At 33.1% G+C, this 21,907-nt stretch overlaps 2 protein-coding genes across 2 annotated transcripts in view; both read right to left on the reverse strand.

Moving 5' to 3' along the window:
* The window catches only part of LOC114325575 (class A basic helix-loop-helix protein 15-like), a 313,876-nt gene that overhangs the window by 245,714 nt on the left and 46,255 nt on the right, over positions 1-21,907 (reverse strand). The window lies entirely within an intron of this gene.
* LOC114325576 (cytochrome c-like) lies at positions 15,841-16,490 on the reverse strand. The gene has a single exon (XM_028273674.2). The coding sequence runs from the start codon at positions 16,371-16,373 to the stop codon at positions 16,062-16,064; it is 312 nt and encodes a 103-aa protein (XP_028129475.1). The 5' UTR covers positions 16,374-16,490; the 3' UTR covers positions 15,841-16,061.

Here is a 21,907-nt window from a genome sequence, read left to right on the forward strand (position 1 = left end):
TAACAAACAGACAAGGTGTGAAGTATAATAAATATACAATAAAATGTTTTAATATTACTCATCTTACTCCTGAGAAAGACAAATCCAAAGACACAAAAATTATAATAAATATGTAGAATTGCAAATATTTTACCTTAATTTAAATTCTCCGGTATATATAATTTTTCTTAATTATTATTTCGAAAACGAACTAAGAGTCTCACGCATAAGAACACATGTGCGGATTAGCTTAAGTATCGGGAATCGGAGTTGCAAGATAAACATAAGTAGCCGCCTGGACTAATTTTATTGGTTTTCGTTTATTGGAAAAAGTCGGTACATATTTTGATTCAATTTTAATAGGTTGGTTCTCATGGCAAGAGAATTTGTTTTAGCGTGGGGGTTGTATAGTCAGTCGATTTTGAGATTCTGAGGAAAGACGTTGTGTTTGGCAATAATCGAAAGGACGAAGTTTAAGACGTACTTATACATTGACAAGCCGGTCATATATTAAGTAGATAAACGCGATTATTTCAAAGACACTTTCTTTTTTGAGAACTCGTAAAATTTTAGTCGCAATTACACAAACACTTTTACATTTCGTCAATTTAATAGTATCAATAATTTAGTTATCTATTTTATTAATTAAAATTGTTAAATATCAACGGACTTTTATTACGATTGTCTTTAACGAATCCCACAAATATATTTACTAAAAACGCTAATATATCCTTTTCACACCTTTTCTTGCACTGATATATTTCTACATAACTTGAAAGATTTAGCAACTAAACGCCATACTGTCTGTGTGCGCATGCGCGCAGTATTATGAAATTTTACTCTCAATCGCGCCTAAAGAAGTATAACTTCAAAAATTTTTTATTGACTATTCGTGTATTGTTCCCGCGAATGCATACATATGTCTGCAAATTTTTAGTCATTTGCATTGAAGAAAGGTAGTCAAATTAACGTCCAAAAATTTAACCCAAACGATTGGACTAATTTGATTGGACTAATTGGTTTAATTAATTAATACGACAAAACGAATTCTAATGTTAATTGTACACAAAACGTCTCTACCGGTGGTTTTTCTAAGACTACGATAAAAACACGAATTTTTTAAATTTGAGTTTTTTTTGAAGTTTTGTTTCGTATCGTATTGAAATCTGACACGAATAAACGCCGATTTATATATAAATAAATATATGAGCGTCCAAAATTTGAAACTTTATTGTTTATTTATGAAGCATAACGTAAACAATTAACGTAAAAAGTGAAATTATGTATATGTAGTTCATATCATTAGCTACAATCCGTAAAAGTTTCAAGTTTCTACATTGTAAAAAACAAAAGAATTTAAGCATTTTCCATTAAAATCGTTTTTTTTTTATTTAAACAATTAATAAACATAAAAAAATTTTTTTATTGACTATTCGTGTATTGTTGCCGCGAATGCATACCTATGTCTGCAAATTTTCATTCATTTGCATTGAAGAAAAGTCAGTCAAATTAACGTCTAAAGATTTGATGCAAACTATTGAAGTAAAGAAAAGCGTTTAATAATGATAACAAAACACAGTTTGGACAATCGGTGCAAAGCTAATAAAGCTAAAAATGAGACTCTCGACTACGCTTTGTATGTCTGGTTTGTGCGGAACGCGAACGTGGTTTACCATTGTCTGGACCAATTATTTGTAATAATAACCCGGATTTTCGATAACCCGGATCGGCCGCGGTCCCGATTAATCCGAGTTAACGAGGTTCCACCGTACTGACTTACGGAGGTGAATCTTGGACCCTGAGACAATCGGAAAGAAGAAAGATAGACGCCACTGAAATGTTCTGTTGGAGACGAATGCTACGAATTCCCTGGAACCACCGTAGGACAAACAATTCAATTTTAAGAGAGCTAAAAGTTAGCCAACGACTCTCCAGTAAAGTCCATCTCCAACGTGATCTCCAACAATTAAAATATTTTGGCCACGTTATGAGAGCAAACACAGAAAACATGGACAGACTCATTATACAAGGAAAGTTTTAAGGTCGAAGATGGATCAATCAAATTACAGGAATATGCAAAAGACCTATGCATGAGTTAAAAGAAATGACCAGAGGCCGTCTTTGGAGACAGACACTACACTCCCTCCGGGAGGACAGGATCAAGAGAGAGAAGTAACGACGAGGCAGCAAAATGTTGAGTGAAAAAAAGGTGACAAAATAGAATAACAAAAACAAAAGAAACAACAATTCGTTAAAAATTGAAACAAGTTAACCCAAATCTGAATGAAGTAAAGGAAGTTACATTAACGAAATCAATGAAGAGTGGTGTAAACATACAAAAAGGACGTGCGATTTTTTGGTTCTTAGTTTTTCGTTTAATACTTCGTTTAATTCCAATGCAGTGTACAGACCAAGAAGACGATGAAAAGAGTGGTGTTACACATTTATGTACTATTAGTTTTTTTGGTATGGTCCCAACTGCTTCTAATGGAGCATTTTTAAAAAATGGGTTTTACTTTTGATAAGGCAATTTTTTTTATAATATTTAACGTTTTCTCATGTTGTAAATGTATATTAGTCTCAAAATCGTTATATTTATATGCATAAATGTTAATGACAACATATAGATAAAGCATATTTCGCATCGTTTTCGCATCGTTTACGTACAGTAAAGTGGTATGACGTATACAGGACTCATAAATACTAAATTGCAATTTTACAATAATTCCACCTTGATAAACAAAATTCTTTAAAGTTGTTTAATATTATACTTGTAATATGAAAGTTGACATGACATTCCATAAGAGAACATAAAGATAAAATTTCAAATTTGCGTTTTTTGTCTATTTATCAATATATCAATACATATATTTCCTTTGTTATTTCTTCAATTTCTTCATTCCAGGTTTCAGGCATTTATCGTTTGTTCTGGCATCAAACTTTGCTATTTCTTTTTAAGGGCAACCTACTAGGTGGTCTGATAGTAAACCTGCTTTGAAATGAAAAAATGTTTTCCATAAATTTCTTGTATTTTATTCGATAGGTATTTACTTTTAGCTCAATATAACCATTCCAGCAATTTTCCAACTGCTTTATGCTTTCCGAATAATAAGATTCTGTAAACTCAAAATAGGCGTTTGTTTTAGCTATAATAGTAGCTCAATTAAAAAAAAAGAAGATGAATCGTCCGGGATTTGAACCCGGGACCTCTCGATCTCCGGTCACACGCTCTCCCACTAAGCTATACAGTGATGAGCGCGCTAATAACCGGCAAAATAGCACAAAAGATGGAAAACCTATTAAGTTGTGAGATAAAAACAAATGAAACTAGTCGAACTGGAAAATTTAGCGATATTAACCCAAAGATTTACATTATATTGATTGTTCCCACCTTTAGACGTATCAGAGGAGTATTGTCAACTGAAAATGTCACTGTGACAGTGGCAGTTGCCAATCTCGTCCGATACGTCTAAAGGTGGGAAACAATCAATATAATGTAAATTTTTAGGTTAATATCGCTAAATTTTCCAGTTCGACTAGTTTTATTTCTTTTTATCTCACAACTTAAAACGGTTATTAGCACGCTCATCACTGTATTCCCTTCGCTTTGACAGGTTACAAGATTTCTCATACATACTGACAAATTTAATAGACCAAGTAAAGTATACAAAAATACTTTAAATATACTTACTACTTACTATTATTATAAAATATCTTATTCCCGAGGAAGACAAATCCAAAGACACAAAAATTTTAATAAATAATACATTTACTAAAAACACTAATATATATCCTTTTAATGACTTATTTGCGCTGACAGCGTTGATGCATACATATATTGAAAGATTAGCAACGACTTACATACTGTCTGTGTGCGAATGCGCCCGGTATTATAAAATTTCACTCTCGATCGTAAAGAAGTATAACTTCAAAAATAAAATAATTGTGACCATGAAACAACACCCTTTATATTAAAATTTTCAAAATTCGCCTGGACATTTAAAAAGAGCACAAAAAACTAAGTTTAATTACTCGCTTCAATTTTTTGCGCAGATATTAATGACGTTAATTTTGAAATTATATGGAAATGTTTGTTTTGAAAGTTCGAGTTCTTAAAAATTTCGACATAATTTCAAAATTAAAGTCATTGAATTGTCTGCGCAAAAAATGGAAGCTCCATTAAAGCTCTTTTCAAATGTGCAAACGGGTTTTGAAAATCTCAATATACAGGATGTTTTTCTACTAGGAAACCTTACTTTCTACCCATTGATTTTGTTTTTATACAGGATGTTGTTTCAAGGTCACAATGGATTTATAATTTTGTTTAATTCGGACTTGGATTTTTCTTGAGATTAGCAGTTGGGTAGTTTGGGTTCTAAATGTGACATATGTTACCAAATATCAAATATACAAGGTTGTTAAAGTTATGGGTCCAGAAAGGAATGGGCAAAATCGATAAATCACCTTTTAACTCGGATATAAACTCGGTGGAGCAATAAATTTAGTATGTCTAGAACCGCCTCATTTTACCTCTATTCGCCATTCAAGTATTTCCGTTTTTCAATGAAACACCCTGTATACTAGGTACTTCATCTTGATTGCGGCCCGCAAGCTGTAGCAATTGCTACTATGTGGCCCAGGCAAGAAAAAGGTTGAATATCGCTGTCATAATGTGACCGAAGTATTTCGGTTTGAGTTTTTTTATTATATTGACCAGTTGTGTTGTTTGATTTAGCCATCTAAGGACCTCCTCATTTCTAACTCTATCAACCCAGCTTATTCTTGGTGGTCGATTGTATACCCACATCTTAATGACTTCCAAGCGTTTAAGCACTGCATCATTTAAGTCCACGCTTCCACTTCACACAGTAGGCCTGGAGAGATATAGTAATGTGTCAATAATAAGATCGTGGCCGAAAAGTACGTTTTTAATTTTTGAGGATGGATCACAGTTCTCATTGATGTTACTGCTGAGATACACGAGTTTCTCTGCTGTATCCAGTGTGGCCAAAATAATCGAGACCAATGTATGAACAAAATAATCAGAGGGGACCAAATCAATAGAATAAACCGGATGAAAAAAGCAATTCGAAGATCAACTCATGAATGTTTGTCAGTGTCACACTCTTGTTAACCGATGCATTGTATTGGTAAAACAACACTTTTTTCTTCCGCATCTAGAGCCGTTTCTGACTGAATTCCTACTTTAATTTGACCGCTTCATATGAAAGTAATATTTAAAGGCAAATGTCCCATAAAAACAGAAACAGTAAGTGATGTTAATCCATTACTACTCGTTTAAATAATGATGATAAAAGAAATAAATACAATATTGTGATAAATTCTCTAGTAACCCAATAAAAAACACATCACTGCTGTGTAAGCATAGAATGTACCTACTATTAAAATGCGCATGAAGTAATGAATGAAAACGTTATCACAAATTTAGATAAAAGTGAATTTTAAGCATATTATTAGAGTAAACCATATTTGAACTTGTTTGCATATCTGCGTAAAAATAATATAAAAAATCTTGAGGTTTTATCAACTTTAATTAAAACAATCAGCAATTGTGTATCTATCACTCGATTACCTCATTAACCTTCAATATGTATTCAATTGATAAAACGTTATCAGCGTCAAAGATAACAACCCTCATCAAAACATTAAAGATAAGACCAGAATTTGCATTATATTTTGTCTAATTTTCAAAATACATTTTAAAGTCGCAGATTTTCGAAATTTTCGAAACGTAGATGGTCCAAAAGAAACAAGCAAATCTTTTACTATTACATACTTCTCAGTTTCAGGGTTTCTTGCTTATTCTGTCATTAAACTTTTTTTCATCTTTTTTAAGAGGGGACCTAGATTTCTTTCATTCGGTTTGTTATTTAGTATTTATTCGGTTAATTGATTTTGATCTATTCTGTTCAAATAATAATTACAATAACTACTCTTTGGGAGATACTCCATCATACCAAGTCACCTAGGGTTCGATAACACGGAAAGAGACCCACCAAACCTCATTCCTTTTGATCTGTTATTAGACAGGCGGGGAGTGAATTTGTCTCGCAGAGATAGTGAAAGCCTTTTTGAGCATTAAGAGAAGGCGTTCTACAGCACACTCAATTCAACAGTAGAAAATGAAAGTAAATCGTACGCAAGCCAAGAAAAAATTAATGAGTTTTGGGTGAATTAACCTTCACTTCCAGTTACTCTTTACACCAATGCTGGATGGACTGAAGATACAACTAACAACTGTCAACACTGTAGTAATATTCTTTACGAACCCTGCACCACTGAAGAAGTCTTTAACTTTATTAAAGAGCCTCATAATTGGAAATCTCCTGGACAAGACGTAGTTCAAAACTTCTGGCTTGAGAACTTTTGGAGTCTTCGTAAGCTTTTAGCAACATAAATTAATCATTTCTTTTCTAATCCGCAAGAAATACCTTCATTTCTTTCCCAGGGAACCTCTTATCTAATACCGAATGAACCAAACTAACACCCAAGATCCAGCCAAGTACCGCCCAATTAATTGTTTTCCATCTATCTATCTCTCTATTTACGGGTACAATTGTACAGCATCTTGCCGTATTCCCGTCATCCTTTGCCAAACCTCTCTGTCCAAGGCATCGTCTTCTTGTAAATTGCGGTCATACATCGATGTCCTGATGCTTTCATTCCACGAACTTCGCGGTCTACCCCGCTTTCTTCTTCCTGGTGGTCTCAACTGAAATATTTGTTTAGGCCAACGTTCTTCAGTCATTCTTAGGGATCCTGGATCCTGGCAATCCTGGCAGGATCGCCATATGGTGGTACTGGGGTTGTTACCCCCGATGATGGGGTTGATTTGCTAAAAACACTATTTACCAGAATATATTTATTTAGAGCACTAAATACGACAGTAACTAGTTGGTGGACAACGTATCTGATCTAACCACGTCGCTATCTGAATAATGAATAATCTCTCCTTTAGTTTCTCCGTATCTATAAATAAATCGTAATTGTTTTGTTATGATTGACTACACCTGAATGTGACCGTGAAAATAATAATAGTAACATAATTGCTGACTCCGTTGTTTTCAAAATGAGTGGCCTACATTGCAGAAGCAATGTCACCCATTTACGTAATGTAAACAGTACATGTAAATAATATTTGTTTGAGACTTTAAAAATTAAATCGATATGGATTACTCTTATTTTTTGAATACTAATATAAATCCTGTACAATAAGTATCCAAAACATTTCAATGATCTTATTTCTTTCTACTACCGTTTCCTCAGCGTTCATTCTTGTTCTTACTTCTTCGTTAGTTTTCCTTTCCCATCTTGAAAATCTTCCACTTCTTCTTGTATTGTCCATTTCAACTGCTAGTAGCCTTCTTTTCAGATCTGCGTTGAGAGTCCATACTTCCGAGTCGTAACACAATACCGACCCAACTATTGCTCTGCCCACCCTTTTCTTGTTTTTATTAGAAATATTTTTATATCTGCTTTATCTCTGCTCCCCCTAATCCGGTCTGGTTAAACAATGCTCCCAGGTATTTAAATGTTTCCACCTGATTAATGTTAACGTCATCAAACATTGAGGCATTCGAGATGTGGTGTTACAGGAGAATGTGGAAAATACCATGGACAGAAAGAGTAACAAATCAAGATGTTCTGCTGAAGATGGGGAAGGAATGCGAAGTCATAAAAACCATACAAACGAAAAAACTGGAATATCTAGGCCACATAATGAGAGGAGAAAAGTACTCTCTGCTAAGACTCATCATCCAAGGAAAAATCTCGGGAAAGAGAAATGTGGGACGTAGGAGGATTTCCTGGTTGCGAAATTTAAGAGAGTGGTATGGGTGCAGTTCAATACAGTTGTTCAGAGCTGCAGCCAACAAAGTTAAAATTGCTGTGATGGTAGCCAACCTCCGATAGGAGACGGTACTGCAAGAAGAAGAAGTCATCATTGACAAGGACTTGAAACCGAGCCTCGCTGTTTACTACCAAATACTGTGTTTTTGTTAGACTCATTTGGGGTCCCCATTTTTGATACTCATGATACAACCTTTTCCTCATAAATTCTAGATCGAAATCATCCTGAGCTGTCACGACCTGATACATACAAATTAAACAATAGAGGAGACATACTACAACCCTGTCTAAGGTCTTTTGTGACATTAATTGAGTGCGAAAATATGTCTCCCTTTCTAACCTGCACTGTATTATTCCTGTACATTTCTATGATAATCTGCAAAACGTGGTTGTCAATATTCAGGTCTTTCAAGGCTTCCCACAGCTTTGTTCTAGGAATCGTGTCATATGCCTTTTCTAAAGTCTACAAAAGCTAAGTGTAATTCGTTTCCTACGGATACAAACTTTTCTGCCAATTGTTGCAAAACAAAAAGGTTATTAATTTGTACAAGATCTGTCTGGTGTGAATACACTCTGATTTTCTCCTATTTTATGACCTATGTTCTGTCTAATTTTATTGTTTAATATTTTGCTAAACAGGCGAGCACGGCACATAGTACTGTTTAGAATAGAATAGAATAAGTTTTATTTTCATAAAATTTTTACATATTTTAGCAAATAACGTCAAAATACGTCGCTAAGTTAAAGTAAAAGTAAAAGAAAAAAAAAAAGAGATTGTATAAGTCTGAAGTACATAGAACAATTATCATAATTAAAATTAAAAATTAGACATTACATGTTACAAAAACAAAACAAAACAACTAATACTCCAGGTATTCCACCACAGTATATGGTTCTACAATAACCAGATATTTAAATAACTCTCTTTTAAATCTTCCAAATTGAATCTCTTGTTTTAAAGCTGATGGTAACTTATTGTGGAATTTGATACATGCATATAGTGGACTCCCATAGGCGTAACCAGGATGATCCTAAGGGGGGGTTACAACTACCTGAAAGGGGGGTTACAACTACTGGAAGGTCTCTGAAAGCTATGGTGTTAAGCGTATAGAGCTCAAAGTACATCCCAATGGGGGGGGGGTTATAACCCCCAAACCCCCCCTGGTTACGCCTATGTGGACTCCGTTCTGTTAGAGTAAGCCTGTGTCTAGGGATAGTTAGGTTTAGAGCTCTTGTGTGATGGTTAAATAATGAAGGGTTCTTAAAAAGAAACTTTAAATACATTCATAAATGTAGATGGATGGAAAAGTAAGTATATTTAGTAGTTTAAATTTCCGGATAAAGAATAATCCGTACTACTTTTTTCTAAATGATAAGAAGCTCTGATGTTGCCACTGTATTTCCCCAGAACATGATTCCATAACGTAGTCGAGAATAAAAGTTAGCATAATAAACAGTAAGAAGAGTATCCTGCTGTAAGTACTCTTTAAGCACTCTTATTGAGTAGCATGCAGAGTTCAGTTTTTTACATAATTGCAATAGGTGTACATCCCACTGCAGATATTGGTCAATGTAGATACCCAGGAATTTGACAGAGTTAGATGTTTCTATGTGGTCTGATTGAATATTTACCACATTTGTGATCGGACCTCGAGACTGAATGATTATAAAATAGATGAAGACAGTCTTATCACAGTTCAACAATAATTTATTCCCAGCAAACCATCTCTCAGCCCTCTCCAGATTTTCACCTGTTTTTAAGAGCAACTCTTCAACAGTTTTGGCCCAAATCAGATAATTTAAGTCATCTGCGAAATTAATAAGGCCAGATGATTCATCTGTTACAGATTCAGCAAGATAATTGATGTGTACAAGAAATAAAAAAGGTCCAAGAACACTTCCCTGGGGTACCCCCAACTCGAGATTCAGTGCTTCTGAGAGTGTTCTCTCACAATTAGTTTCCAGACAAACTCTCTGTGACCTTCCTGTGATAAATGACTCTATCCAACGTAAGGCTGGGCCTCGTATTCCATACTTGTCAAGTTTTTATAAGTTTGAGCAGTATTTGATTATCTAAACTGGATAATGTAAGTTAGAGGATAACTTAATTGATGTGCAACATACTTAATGACATTTGTGGAAATTCCGTCATGACCAAAGCTATGTTTATTTTTTAGATTTTGAATTAATTTTAAAATTTCAGTTTCAGAAACAGAAAACAAAAACATACTTTTTGAGACAGTGCTGATATTAATGCTGAAGTTTTCTACCGGCTTAATTTTATTCACTGCATTTATAGCTGCATTTGCCATAAAAGTGTTGATTTCATTGGATAGAGCATTTGACTCACCTTGTAATCCAAGAACATTGGAGTTTTTTGAGTTCCCTTTAATTCCTTTGATTATTTGCCATGAAACTTTAGACTTGTTATCACTAGTTTCCAACTTTTTATGATAAAAGTTTTTTCGAGACTCAACCAAAAGTTTATTATATCTACGCTTTTCAGCCCTATAGTCCTCTCGATACAGCTCATTATTGGCACTTAAAGTGAACAAAATATCTAGCCGCGATTTACAGAAAGTAACCTCTGGTGAACTTGTCCAACTTTTTTTATGATTTTTGCTATTAAATCTTTTTATAGGAAAACATTGATGAAATAATGTTTCTATAATATTTTAAAATTTTTCCCATTGGCTATCTGTTTGTGAAGAATGACATGCAAAGAGATTTGACCAATCCACCTGACTTAACAACAATTTGAAATGTTGTTTGTTTTCTGCATTAAACTGACGTTTTTTAATACTCACCGAAGGCACTCCACCAATCTCAAATCTAACTATCTGAGCCAAATGATCTGATGTGTGAGGGTTGAAAACTTTTGATGTAAATGCTTCAATATTTCTATAAATATTGTCAATGCATGACTTTTTGGCACCAACTATGCGTGTGAATTCTGTTATTAAAGGAATTATATTAAAAGAGCTTAAATTTTTTTTAAAAATACCTGACTATTTTGCGTCCTGGGGTATATTTAAGTTAAAATCTCCTGCTAAAAAAATTATACAATATTTACAAATCAAATCAGACAATATGTCATCTAATTTCTCAATAAGAATCTGTGGTTGTTGGCTTCTGTAAATTGATAGCACAACAATCTTCATTTTATTAAGCTGGACTTCTGCTGCCGCACATTCAAATACTGATTTTTCAGACAAACTAATAATGTCCTCCCTGGCTGTACTGGCATATTTATCTCGAACATATACAACTGCTCCACCATGTTCATTGGTACCTCTACAGAATGAAGATACAAGTTTAAAATTTTTGATGTTGTAATTTTGAAGCTGGTCTTCAGTTTTCCAATGCTCCGTAAGGCAAAGAGCAAGGCAATCTTCATATTCTTCTGAGATGCTATTTAATACATTGATACTGGTGCCAATTGATTGAGTGTTTAAGTGTATGACGCTCAATTTTGAGGGTTCACCACGCCGCTCTGATTTATTCTGAGAGAGCGTCTCTGTAGGTTTAGAAAATGGTTAATGATAGTACCATTTGGCCAACCATTTGGTTTACACTTAAGCTTCGATAACATAACAATCGAGGCTTATAGATTTCAAGAGCTTATAGATTAGCATTTATTATTTGTTTGAACTTGTAGTGTACATAAAAATCTCTGTTAATAAAATAAATTTCTTTTTCCCAGTGTATCGATATTAAAATCGATAGCAGTCCACTAATTTAATTCCACATTATGTTTTTCGACATTTTCACGCAGCGTTGATGTCAAAGTAAAAATTAGTATCAATTATAGATTATATTCCTCTCCGTAGGCAACAAGATAATTGAGTTGAGTCACTAACAATATTTTTCATCGTTCAATTAAAGGTTGGATAAATGTCGAAACTAAGTTAATGATGTTGTGACTTTTAATTAGAAATACCTACTTGCCGAGAGTTAAACGAAATATAAACAGCGTGAGAAATATTATATAAATTTAATATTGTACTCGTATTCGCAAATTCTAGAAAATATAGCTCTAACGCCTCGTAATTTGTTTATACATGTATAAATGCTTTGAAGATTATGCTTTATTCCATAATATATTAAAAAACCTAATAAACTTTGAGACCTTAAGACCTACTAGGTCCTAAGTACAATAAAAGAACTTTGCAAGGAAAAAAAATTGAAGGCACTCGTGGAAGTGCCGACAGAAGTGAAAACTTCTTATAGTATATAAATTACAAGCTCAATGCTTTTCCCGATCCAAAAAGAAGTGCTATACCTATATCATATACGCGATGCGTATGTCCTATGCTATTTATGTATACATACACATAATTTACATACGTACAAAATTTATTTCAGCGAAGTGATGACGGTCGCAAATTCAATAATTTTTTCCCATCCAAGAAGTGCACAACGTCCTTAAAGAAATTTTAAATTCAAAAACTGATTTCGTTGAAGCGATGACGGTCGCTAATTTAATACTTTTTCCCATCCAAAAAGTGCACAGCGTCCCTCAAGAAGTTTTCACTTCAAAAATTTATTTCGTCGAAGCGATGACGGTCGGATGACGTTCGCTAATTTAATATTTTTTCCTCATTCAAAAAGTGCACAACGTCCCTCAAGAAGTTTTCGCTTCAAAAATTTATTTCTTCGAAGCGATGACGGTCGCCAATTTAATACATTTTCCCATCCAAAAAGTGCACAACATCCCTAAAAAAGTTTTATGTATACATACACATAATATAGATACGTACGAAATTTATTTCGCCGAAGAGATGACGGTCGCGAAATAAATTCTTTTTCCCCATCCAAAAATAAGTTTTACATTTATTTTAAGTTTAAATATTTCTATTCAATTTATAATAATAAAGCACCAGGTCCAGATATGATAACAGCAGAAATGCTCAAAGCCACAGAAGAAACTGGCGTAAAATTACTTCATCTACTCTGTAACCAAATATGGCATTCAAAACAATGGCCTGAAGACTGGACAAAATCTACAATAACCACAATTCATAAAAAAGGCAGCTTCCATAAATGCGACAATTATAGAACTATTTCTCTTATATCACAGGCCAGTAAAATAATGCTACATATAATCAACGAGAGACTAAAAACATTCCTTCAAAGAGAAATTCCACAAGAGCAAACTGGATTTACCAAAGGTAGGAGTACTAGAGAACACCTGTTAAATATAATACAGATAATCGAAAAATCTAGGGAATTCAATAATCCACTGTACATATGCTTTATAGATTATCGTAAGGAGTTCGACAGGGTCAAGTGGAGACACTTATGGCAAATACTAAAAGAAGTGGGCGTACCCCAACACCTTATTTCGCTTATAACTGAACTATACGAACACACTACTGGATCAGTTAAAGTGCTTGACACACTTTCAAACGAATTTCATCCAGAACGGGGTGTCAGACAGGGATGTATACTATCGCCACAATTATTCAATATATATGGAGAGTATATTATGAGAAGAGCACTTGAAGGATGGGAAAAAGGCATCTCAATAAATGGTCATAAAATAAACAACATACGTTTCGCAGCTGACACAGCCCTTCTTGCAAATAGTCAAGCAGAGCTGATTGATCTTATACGACTGGTTGAAGACGAAAGTCAAATATTTGGTCTGCAATTAAACATATCAAAGACAAAGATCATGATAGTGGATAGACTACATAACAATCATCCACATATAACCACAATTGATCGGTTTGAGGTTGTGAACTCATACTTATATCTGGGATCATTAATCACAAACACAGGGTCATTACAGGAGGAAATAAAACGTAGATGTGATCTAGCAAAAGTCGCCACAGCAAAAATGACCACAATATGGAAGGACTGTCAAATTTCAAGAGCGTTAAAGATGAGGTTGATCAACTGCTTAATATTCCCAATACTGACTTACGGATGTGAATCTTGGACCCTGAGAAATTCGGAAAGAAGAAAGATAGACGCCACTGAAATGTTCTGTTGGAGACGAATGCTACGAATTCCTTGGACCGACCATAGAACAAATAATTCGATTTTAAGAGAGCTAAAAGTTAGCCAACGGCTCTCCAGTAAAGTCCATCGCCAACAATAAAATACTTTGGACATGTTATGAGAGCCAACACAGAAAACATGGAAAGACTCATTATACAAGGAAAGGTGGAAGGCCGAAGATCACGAGGAAGATCCCCAACAAGATGGATCGATCAGATTACAGGAATATGCAAAAGACCTATGCATGAATTAAAAGAAATGTCCAGAGACAGAAATCTTTGGAGACGGACAATACACGACATCACGTCGACCACTACACTCCCTCCGGGGGGTCAGGATTGAAGAGAGAGATTCAATTTATATATACATACAAATAATATATAGCATAAGCGATGACGGTCGCGATGACGGTCGCGAATTCAATGCTTTTTCCCTTATCCAAAAATCGCACAACGTCCCTAAAGAAGTTTTCACTTCAATAAAATCTAAAAGCTTAAAAAAAAGGGAAGAACAATACCAATTTGCAAACAAAATTTATCTGACTGCAGTATTTATCGTGGTGTACTACTGCAAGATGTAGTTTAAAAGTATTTTCCAAAGTAGATCTACTTATCTTTATACGTCAGCTTCATGCATGAAACTGTAAAAGTTTGCAAATATACAGTGATGAGCGCGTCATCATTGTATAATATAAACATCAGCCAGATTTAATATTTTATTTATAAACTAGTAATTTTACCCGTCGCCATGCGACATGGGGTTCAATCAATTGCCATCTACAGGCTCTCTATCCAATTTTTTCAAAATTTTAGAATCAACAAATTCAAAAGATTTAAAAATTGCATTTTTAAAACAAAAGTCTTGCATGTAAACTTATTAAATATAAAGTTACCTATTGCTATAAATGATTATGCTTTCTTAACAAAGTAACCAATATTTTTGTCAATTTTGCGAAAGATTGATGAATTAGTAAATACAAAAGCAATATATTTCTACCAACCTTTTTAACGTTAGTAGTTTATATAATAATTAAACTTAATACCTACAAACTCCTAACCATTGATATAATAACACATAGATTAGGCAAGGTCCGAAAAATAGCGTAACGAGGAGCAGTTCGGGTCGGTGGTCTATCTATCTCTCTCTACCTATTTCTCGAGCATATGATGGCCGCTGCCGCTGTGTATGTGTCGTTCCATTACTCCCACATTGAGTGGCATATCCCTAGCCTGGTCTATTGTTAATATGTCGATGCTCCTAACGCCTGCTGTCGACGACAGTGCCGCTCTACTCGATATACGCTGTGAGCTCGTACGTAGAGGGGATATTTAAAAATTCGCGAGCGCCAGTAGTGACAAGTCTGTAAACGTTTACTGGAAATTTGACATCAATGTCAAAGTGATTAATTTAAAATTAAAATTAAAAACATTAATTATAAAAAATATTAGTTGGTCAAAGCTGTGGTACATATTTTTACCTTAAATATACTTACGTTTTAAATACTGAATTTAAGTTTTTTTAATGTTCTGTAATATGTAATTATAAATTAATCTATTAATCTTAGCGCCATTTACACGATAATTGTGAAAGTATCCGAAGTAAGAAATTAATATTTCATCAATAGAACGTCAAAATGATTAGCAAAATCTTAAAAAAATCGATTACAATTTAATTAGTTTTTTGCGTTGTAAATATTAAGCGATAACAATTAAATAATAAATTTAAAAATTACCGGTGAAAGTTGCATTAGTAATCCGCTAGGAGCGACACCAGCGAAGCTCAGAGCGTATACAGCTCATAAGAAACCATATGAACCAGTAGGCCTGTCGCTGCGGTCTGCGGTTTGCAGTTTGCGGTTTGCCGTCTTGTTAGGAATCGTACCTTTAATGAGATCCAAGAGTTTGAACAATTTAAAACTAATAATTTTGAAAAAGTTATGGTTACAGTGAAAAAATATTTATTACATTTATAAAAATATTATTTTTTTTAAAGTACAAATATCGAAGATTCGTAAAACTTGCTAAAAAATTTTTTACTATTATATGTAAATTTTAAAATTGTAGCATACTCCAAAGAATGAACATAATGAAGTTGTTGGAAGTGCATGGATAACACGCACAAGACATGTTCGTCATACATATTATACCATACGCTAAATAAACCACCTTGACTAAACTTCCTACCATATTCCCCTTAAAGTTTTCTTTTTAGGTAACACTTTTAATATAAGCGATAAGATCTTTCCTATCCTTGGCATCTGGCAAACCTTTAAACATCATTTTGGATCCCGGCATCAACTTTTTAGGATTTTCTATCAAGTGATCGAGTTTTTCTTCGGTCCACACTCCTATTTCTTTGTTAACTTTCGAAAACTTAAATCCACTAATCTGTCCTCCGACTTTTCCGATGAATCCATGCAGATTTGGGCCTGCCTTGTGCTTGCCCCCGGCTTCTGTAGTGTGACACATGGCACATCGTTGCATGAAGAGTTTTTTGCCGCGTTCTGTATCTCCTGACATGAGGATTTGGTCAGGTCACATATTAGATAAAAACATTACTATTGTAGGTTCTTGTATTTTGTAATGAATACTTTTAAATAACACTAAAATTTTTGACACTTTTCATTTTTTGATCTAACCTGGTAATGCCAGATTTGCCCAATGACATGAAATGACGTTGTAAAACAAGATATAAATTCACATTAATAAAGGATATGTACGAAGTAAATGCAACTAAGTCACAACTGAAAAATAGACCATGCTGTCGGATTTGGTATTTTCTTCGAAAATATTTCACGGTTTCACGCAAATAGAGGCAACAAAAATCCTCAAATGAAGGAAAAAAAAAGAAGAAAAAGTTTGTTATTGGGGCAAAGGAAAACAAAAAGATAATATTTATATTCAAAATCATTAAAAGACAAAATAAGATATAACGAAAAACAAGCAGATATACGAAGAAAATTGTCTAAGAAGAAGATCGAATTTTGGGAAAGAAACTGCCAACGAATAAATACTTATCTAGGAGGAACCAGAAGCACAGAAAACTGGAAATTGATAAGTAAAAAATTTTAGAAAAGCAATGAATAAAGACATAATAAAGACCATAAAACCTGAATACTGGGAAGAGTATTTCAAAGAACTTTTGGTAGAGAATAGAGACGAATTTCTAGAACGTGGAAACCAAAATCAAAGTAGAATTGCAATAATAGGCTCGCCAATAAGATTAACAACAGAAGAAATTAGAAATGTATGTAAAGAGCTGAAGAACAAAGCACCTGGAGTAAGCAATATACCTGGAGAATTGTTTAAGTACAGAACGAACAAATTATACGAACATATTCGACAACTATTTCAAGAATGCATAAAACACAAGCAAAATCCGTATGGAATGGAAATCATCTTATAATATCAGCACTATGCAATACATAAAAGGGCTAATAAAAACAATTGTGAAAATTACGGGGAATAGCTGTAACCGGATTTATGAGTAGAATATATCGGAAATGTGTGAAGAATCGAGTCGAAAAAGAATATTTAGATTCTGAAGCAGAAGAACAAGCAGCATTTCGTTCCGGTCGATCCACTATTAACTACCTATATACATTTTGTCCTTAACTCAGATAATAGAAAGAAACATGGTATTGAATCAAGAAATTCTTATGTTGTTCGTCGATCTACGGAAAGCCTACCATAGTGTTCCACTGAAGAAGCTGTGACAATCAATGGAAAGAACGAATATTAATATATACTAAATTTACAATCAAGATACAGTAGAAATAAACAAACCAATACACGTTAAATGCTACTAAGAGCACTCCCGAATCATAATTTACAATGTATTGTTATGTTCGGTATTTCTCTCTTTTATGAGATTAATGAGCAGATTCTTAATTTAATTAATTACTCAATTATTTTAATTACTGCTTATGTAAAACAAAACCAAATTTAAATTAAATTTTCTAATAAACTTTATTCTCAGGGCTATTTTATTTTTGATGCTCTATCTTTGGTTTGTGGCTTCTGGTATCTCTAGTTGCTTACTCCATCCAGGACAAAACAAGGAAATTAAACACACTTAATATCATATAAATGTTAAAAATTATTATTTATTTATCCAATATACCATAAACATAGGATTTAACAAATATGCTAAAATCTAAATTTGTTGCAACTATTTCTCATCTACTAAAGTAAGTTTTAATTCTGATATCCCTCTTAGTCTAGGCGCTAAATAGAGGTCACCGTGTCATTTTCAATTCTGATTGACAAACTCAACGGTTTCTTATGGATTTTTGGCTGCTGATTACGAATTTCGAGGGGGGATTTCGATCCAAGTTGTCAAAAAATTGTTATAAACAATTTAATTGTTTATAAATTGTTTATAATGCTCTGGCTCATAAACTAAAAGAAATAGAAAAAAATGTTTCAAATAAAATTTGTTCCTTAATAGAAAAGGAAGAAAGAACCGTTTACTAAACTTAAATTCAACAATCAGAACTCAAGATATTGTAAAATTAGTGCACAAGTATTTTTCGAAGCTTTATCGATCGTAAATCGGCTTCTGCAGATGAAAATGAGCCCTATAGGGTGTCCTTTTAAAGCTTAATTAAGAAGCTTCCAAACAAAGTTTGTTAAATTACCTGATCTTCATTTGTTTTAAAGTTATACCCGTTTGAAATTATAATTTTCTCAAAAAAATTGTACATTAATTTGTTTATAAAGGTTTCAAGCAAACTTGAGCTACAAACATTTATACTTTAATTAACAATAATGATAAAACAACTCAAATGGAACAATTTTAGCTTACGAAAATGTTCGTAAGTTTATTTTTGCAGCATCATCATTGCATATAAAACGAGAATTTATGATGTGGCGGCATACACACAATTGACGGGCCTTGATGATGCTGCAAAAGAACTAGATCCACTTTATATGGATATCATATAGATAATTAGACTCTGAAGCCTCAAAAAGTTTTAGTTTTACTGTCTACAAGAACAGACTTGTACCACCATGTAACTGTTAAAATTTGGCTAAGAACTTATGCAGATGTAAAAAAGCTGATATTCCCTGTATATCTCTATGCAGATTTGCAGATGCATGAAAAAAATGTTTGTAAAAATAGTACTAATAAATAATATCAACTTACTTTTTGGTTATACATCTGAAATATTAGTTTTTAATGTTTTTTTCTCATTTAGTGCAAATAATAGAAGACAAAGTAAATAGAATGAAAAGTGTTACAGGAGGTACAGTATGATGATTTAATTATAAGAATTATATGATAAAATTTTATTAGGATCTTCAAAAATGAAAAATGAAGATAACGTGTGTATACATAGAAATTATAATTTGCATCGAGAAGTTAGCGCGTGAACCTTTACCCGGTGAGCCGATCTTGCGCCTCATAGCGCGCGCCATTAAAATATCGACATCTTGGCCAAAAATAAACTTATGAACATTTTCGTAACTTCAAATTGTTCCTTTTGAGTTTTTGTATCATTATTGTTCATTAAAGTATAAATGTTTATAGCTTAAATTTGCTTGAAACCCTTATAAACAAATGAATGTACAATTTTTTTAAGAAAATTGTAATTTCAAACGGGTATAACTTTAAAACAAATGAAGATCAAGTAATGTAACAAACTTTGTTTGGAAGCCTGTTAATTAAGCTTTAAAACGACACCTTCTAAGACTCATTTGCATGCGCAGAAGCCAAGTTACGATCGATAAAGCTTCGAAAAATACTTATTTTGCAATTTGCAATTTGCATTGTGCACTAATTTTACAATATCTTGAGTTATAATTGTTAGATTTAAGTTTAGTAAACGGTTTTTTCTTGGTTTTTTATTAAGGAACAAATTTTATTTGAAACATTTTTTTTTCATCTCTTTTAGTTTATGAGCCAGAGCCTTATAAACAATTTATAAACAATTAAATTGTTTATAACAATTTTTTGACCACTCGGATCGAAATCCCCCCTCGAAATTCGTAATCAGCAGCCAAAAATCCATAAGAAACCGTTGAGTTTGTCCATCAGAATTGAATATGACACGGTGACCCCTCTGGCGTCTAGACTATCTGTTTTAACAAAAAAATTTATTTAAATAATTCGTTATTTATTCTTACAAAATTTAATAAAATTTACTTTTCTCTTTTTTGAATTGATTACTTATTTCTTCTTTAAAATTTGGACTGACTAATTATGTTATAGAACTGTTCAGTACAAAAATTAAGCAAATATGGTATGGATATAAACAAACTCTCTCCGTTTCACAAATGATTTGACTAACCTTTTTGTTTCTTCTCTACTTCTTTTCCCGGATTGCGTCGTCCTCGATTCTCCCACGCGTACTCTTAGGATGTTGCGAAAGGCCTCTCTCGTCCAAACTGCTTCACAAACAAACAAACAAACAGGACTCGCTCGAATTCTCGACTCAGTTTTCTCTCTGCTCGATATCTTGTGGAAATAGATAAAAATCGGCTACTCGTTCTAGACAGAAAGAGGAATCTTCCTCGGACACAGGAAAATTAACTTCTCAAATCGATCAACGATTTCGTTTCAACTTGATTCTGCTCGCAAAGGCCAATTTCACCACTTTACGCTGACTTCTCACTTTTCAGAAACTGGACTGCTGTCTCCAGATATTTTTTACATAGTGCCTATTTCTTTTCTCGTCAAAATCAGACTCCACACTCTCATCCTTTCCATCCATCATTTTTCACCAATCACAAAACAACCTTTCTACCCACTACCCCATATTATCATTTCTTAAGAACCAATTTAATTTGTATACAACTTTCCAATTTGTTAAATTCCGGGAGACATCAAATTACTTTCGTTGTTTCAAAATGCTTAACAAAAAGCCTTACATTTTAAACTCAATAAACTTGTTTACCGCTTAACCTTCTTCGAATTTTTTATAAAATGTCTTATTGTCCATTGCAAAGCGAAATAAACTGTATTGTCTAATCTGACCGCACCATTGTTTAAGTCCTTTCAAAAACCCATCACCTTCTTAACGATTTCACTTTTCCGCGAAAACACTGATTACTCACGAAATTATCCTATTACAATTTTTGGTCATATACAGGGCGATGAAAATCTATAATTTCGTGGTCTCTGATATAAATTTATTTTCTAAATTTTCCCATAAAAAATTATACAACAGTATACAGGGTGAGGCAGATAAAAGTCCTATTAGAAATATCTCGAGAACTAAAGGCAACAGGATTATGAAAATCGGAATAAAGGGGTTTTGAAGAGCGATCTATTTAATGAATATATTTTCATCTATTTGCTACTTCCGGTTATACCGGAAGTTGCTTATAACTTCGATTTTTTAAATGGGACACCCTGTATATTTTTACATTTTTGGATTCTCCTCGATGTCTTCTTTCTTAAAATATTAGGTTTTGTAATATTATACAGGGTAGTTTAAAAGATAATTACGTTTTTTTTCTTAATTTCTTAGCAACAGTCACACCCTGTAGAATTGTATTAGTTAGACATCGAAAACTATATTTATGTTCAAAGGGTTTTTAATATAGTCTATTATTGTTATTAATTGTTAGTATAGCTAATTTTTAATTTTAGTATACAGGGTTGGTCGAAACTCGGAATGAGTATTTTCTGAGTTTTCTTAAATGGAACACCCTATATTTTAGTATTGTAAGAGAATGATATTTTATGGTACTTTTTTATTTCTTAAGCATTCCCTATACCTAACTGCTTTAAATTGTGAGTTATGGGTGATTCAAGCCAAATATTAATTGTAACAAAAAATACGTGAAATTTTATTAGGTTGGCCGTGAAAATATTCAATCACAAATAATTTTTCGGAAATGAATACATAATAATCTAGACTGACCCTTAAAATTAGCAATAATGATTGAGCTATCAAAATAACTGCGTAATTAAAATTGTTGGTTCAATTAACAATTAAGCACAAATAAAAGAAGTTAGGTATAGGGAATGCTTAAGAAATAAAAAAGTATCATAAAATATCATTTCATTACAATACTAAAATATAGGGTGTTCCATTTAAGAAAAC

This window comes from Diabrotica virgifera, chromosome 3, assembly GCF_917563875.1.
Source record: "Diabrotica virgifera virgifera chromosome 3, PGI_DIABVI_V3a".
Classification (NCBI taxonomy): domain Eukaryota; kingdom Metazoa; phylum Arthropoda; class Insecta; order Coleoptera; family Chrysomelidae; genus Diabrotica; species Diabrotica virgifera.

Bases quoted from the DNA above. Each gene is read 5' to 3' on its own strand.
- LOC114325576 (XM_028273674.2), bottom strand. From the start codon at position 16,373: ATGTCAGGAGATACAGAACGCGGCAAAAAACTCTTCATGCAACGATGT.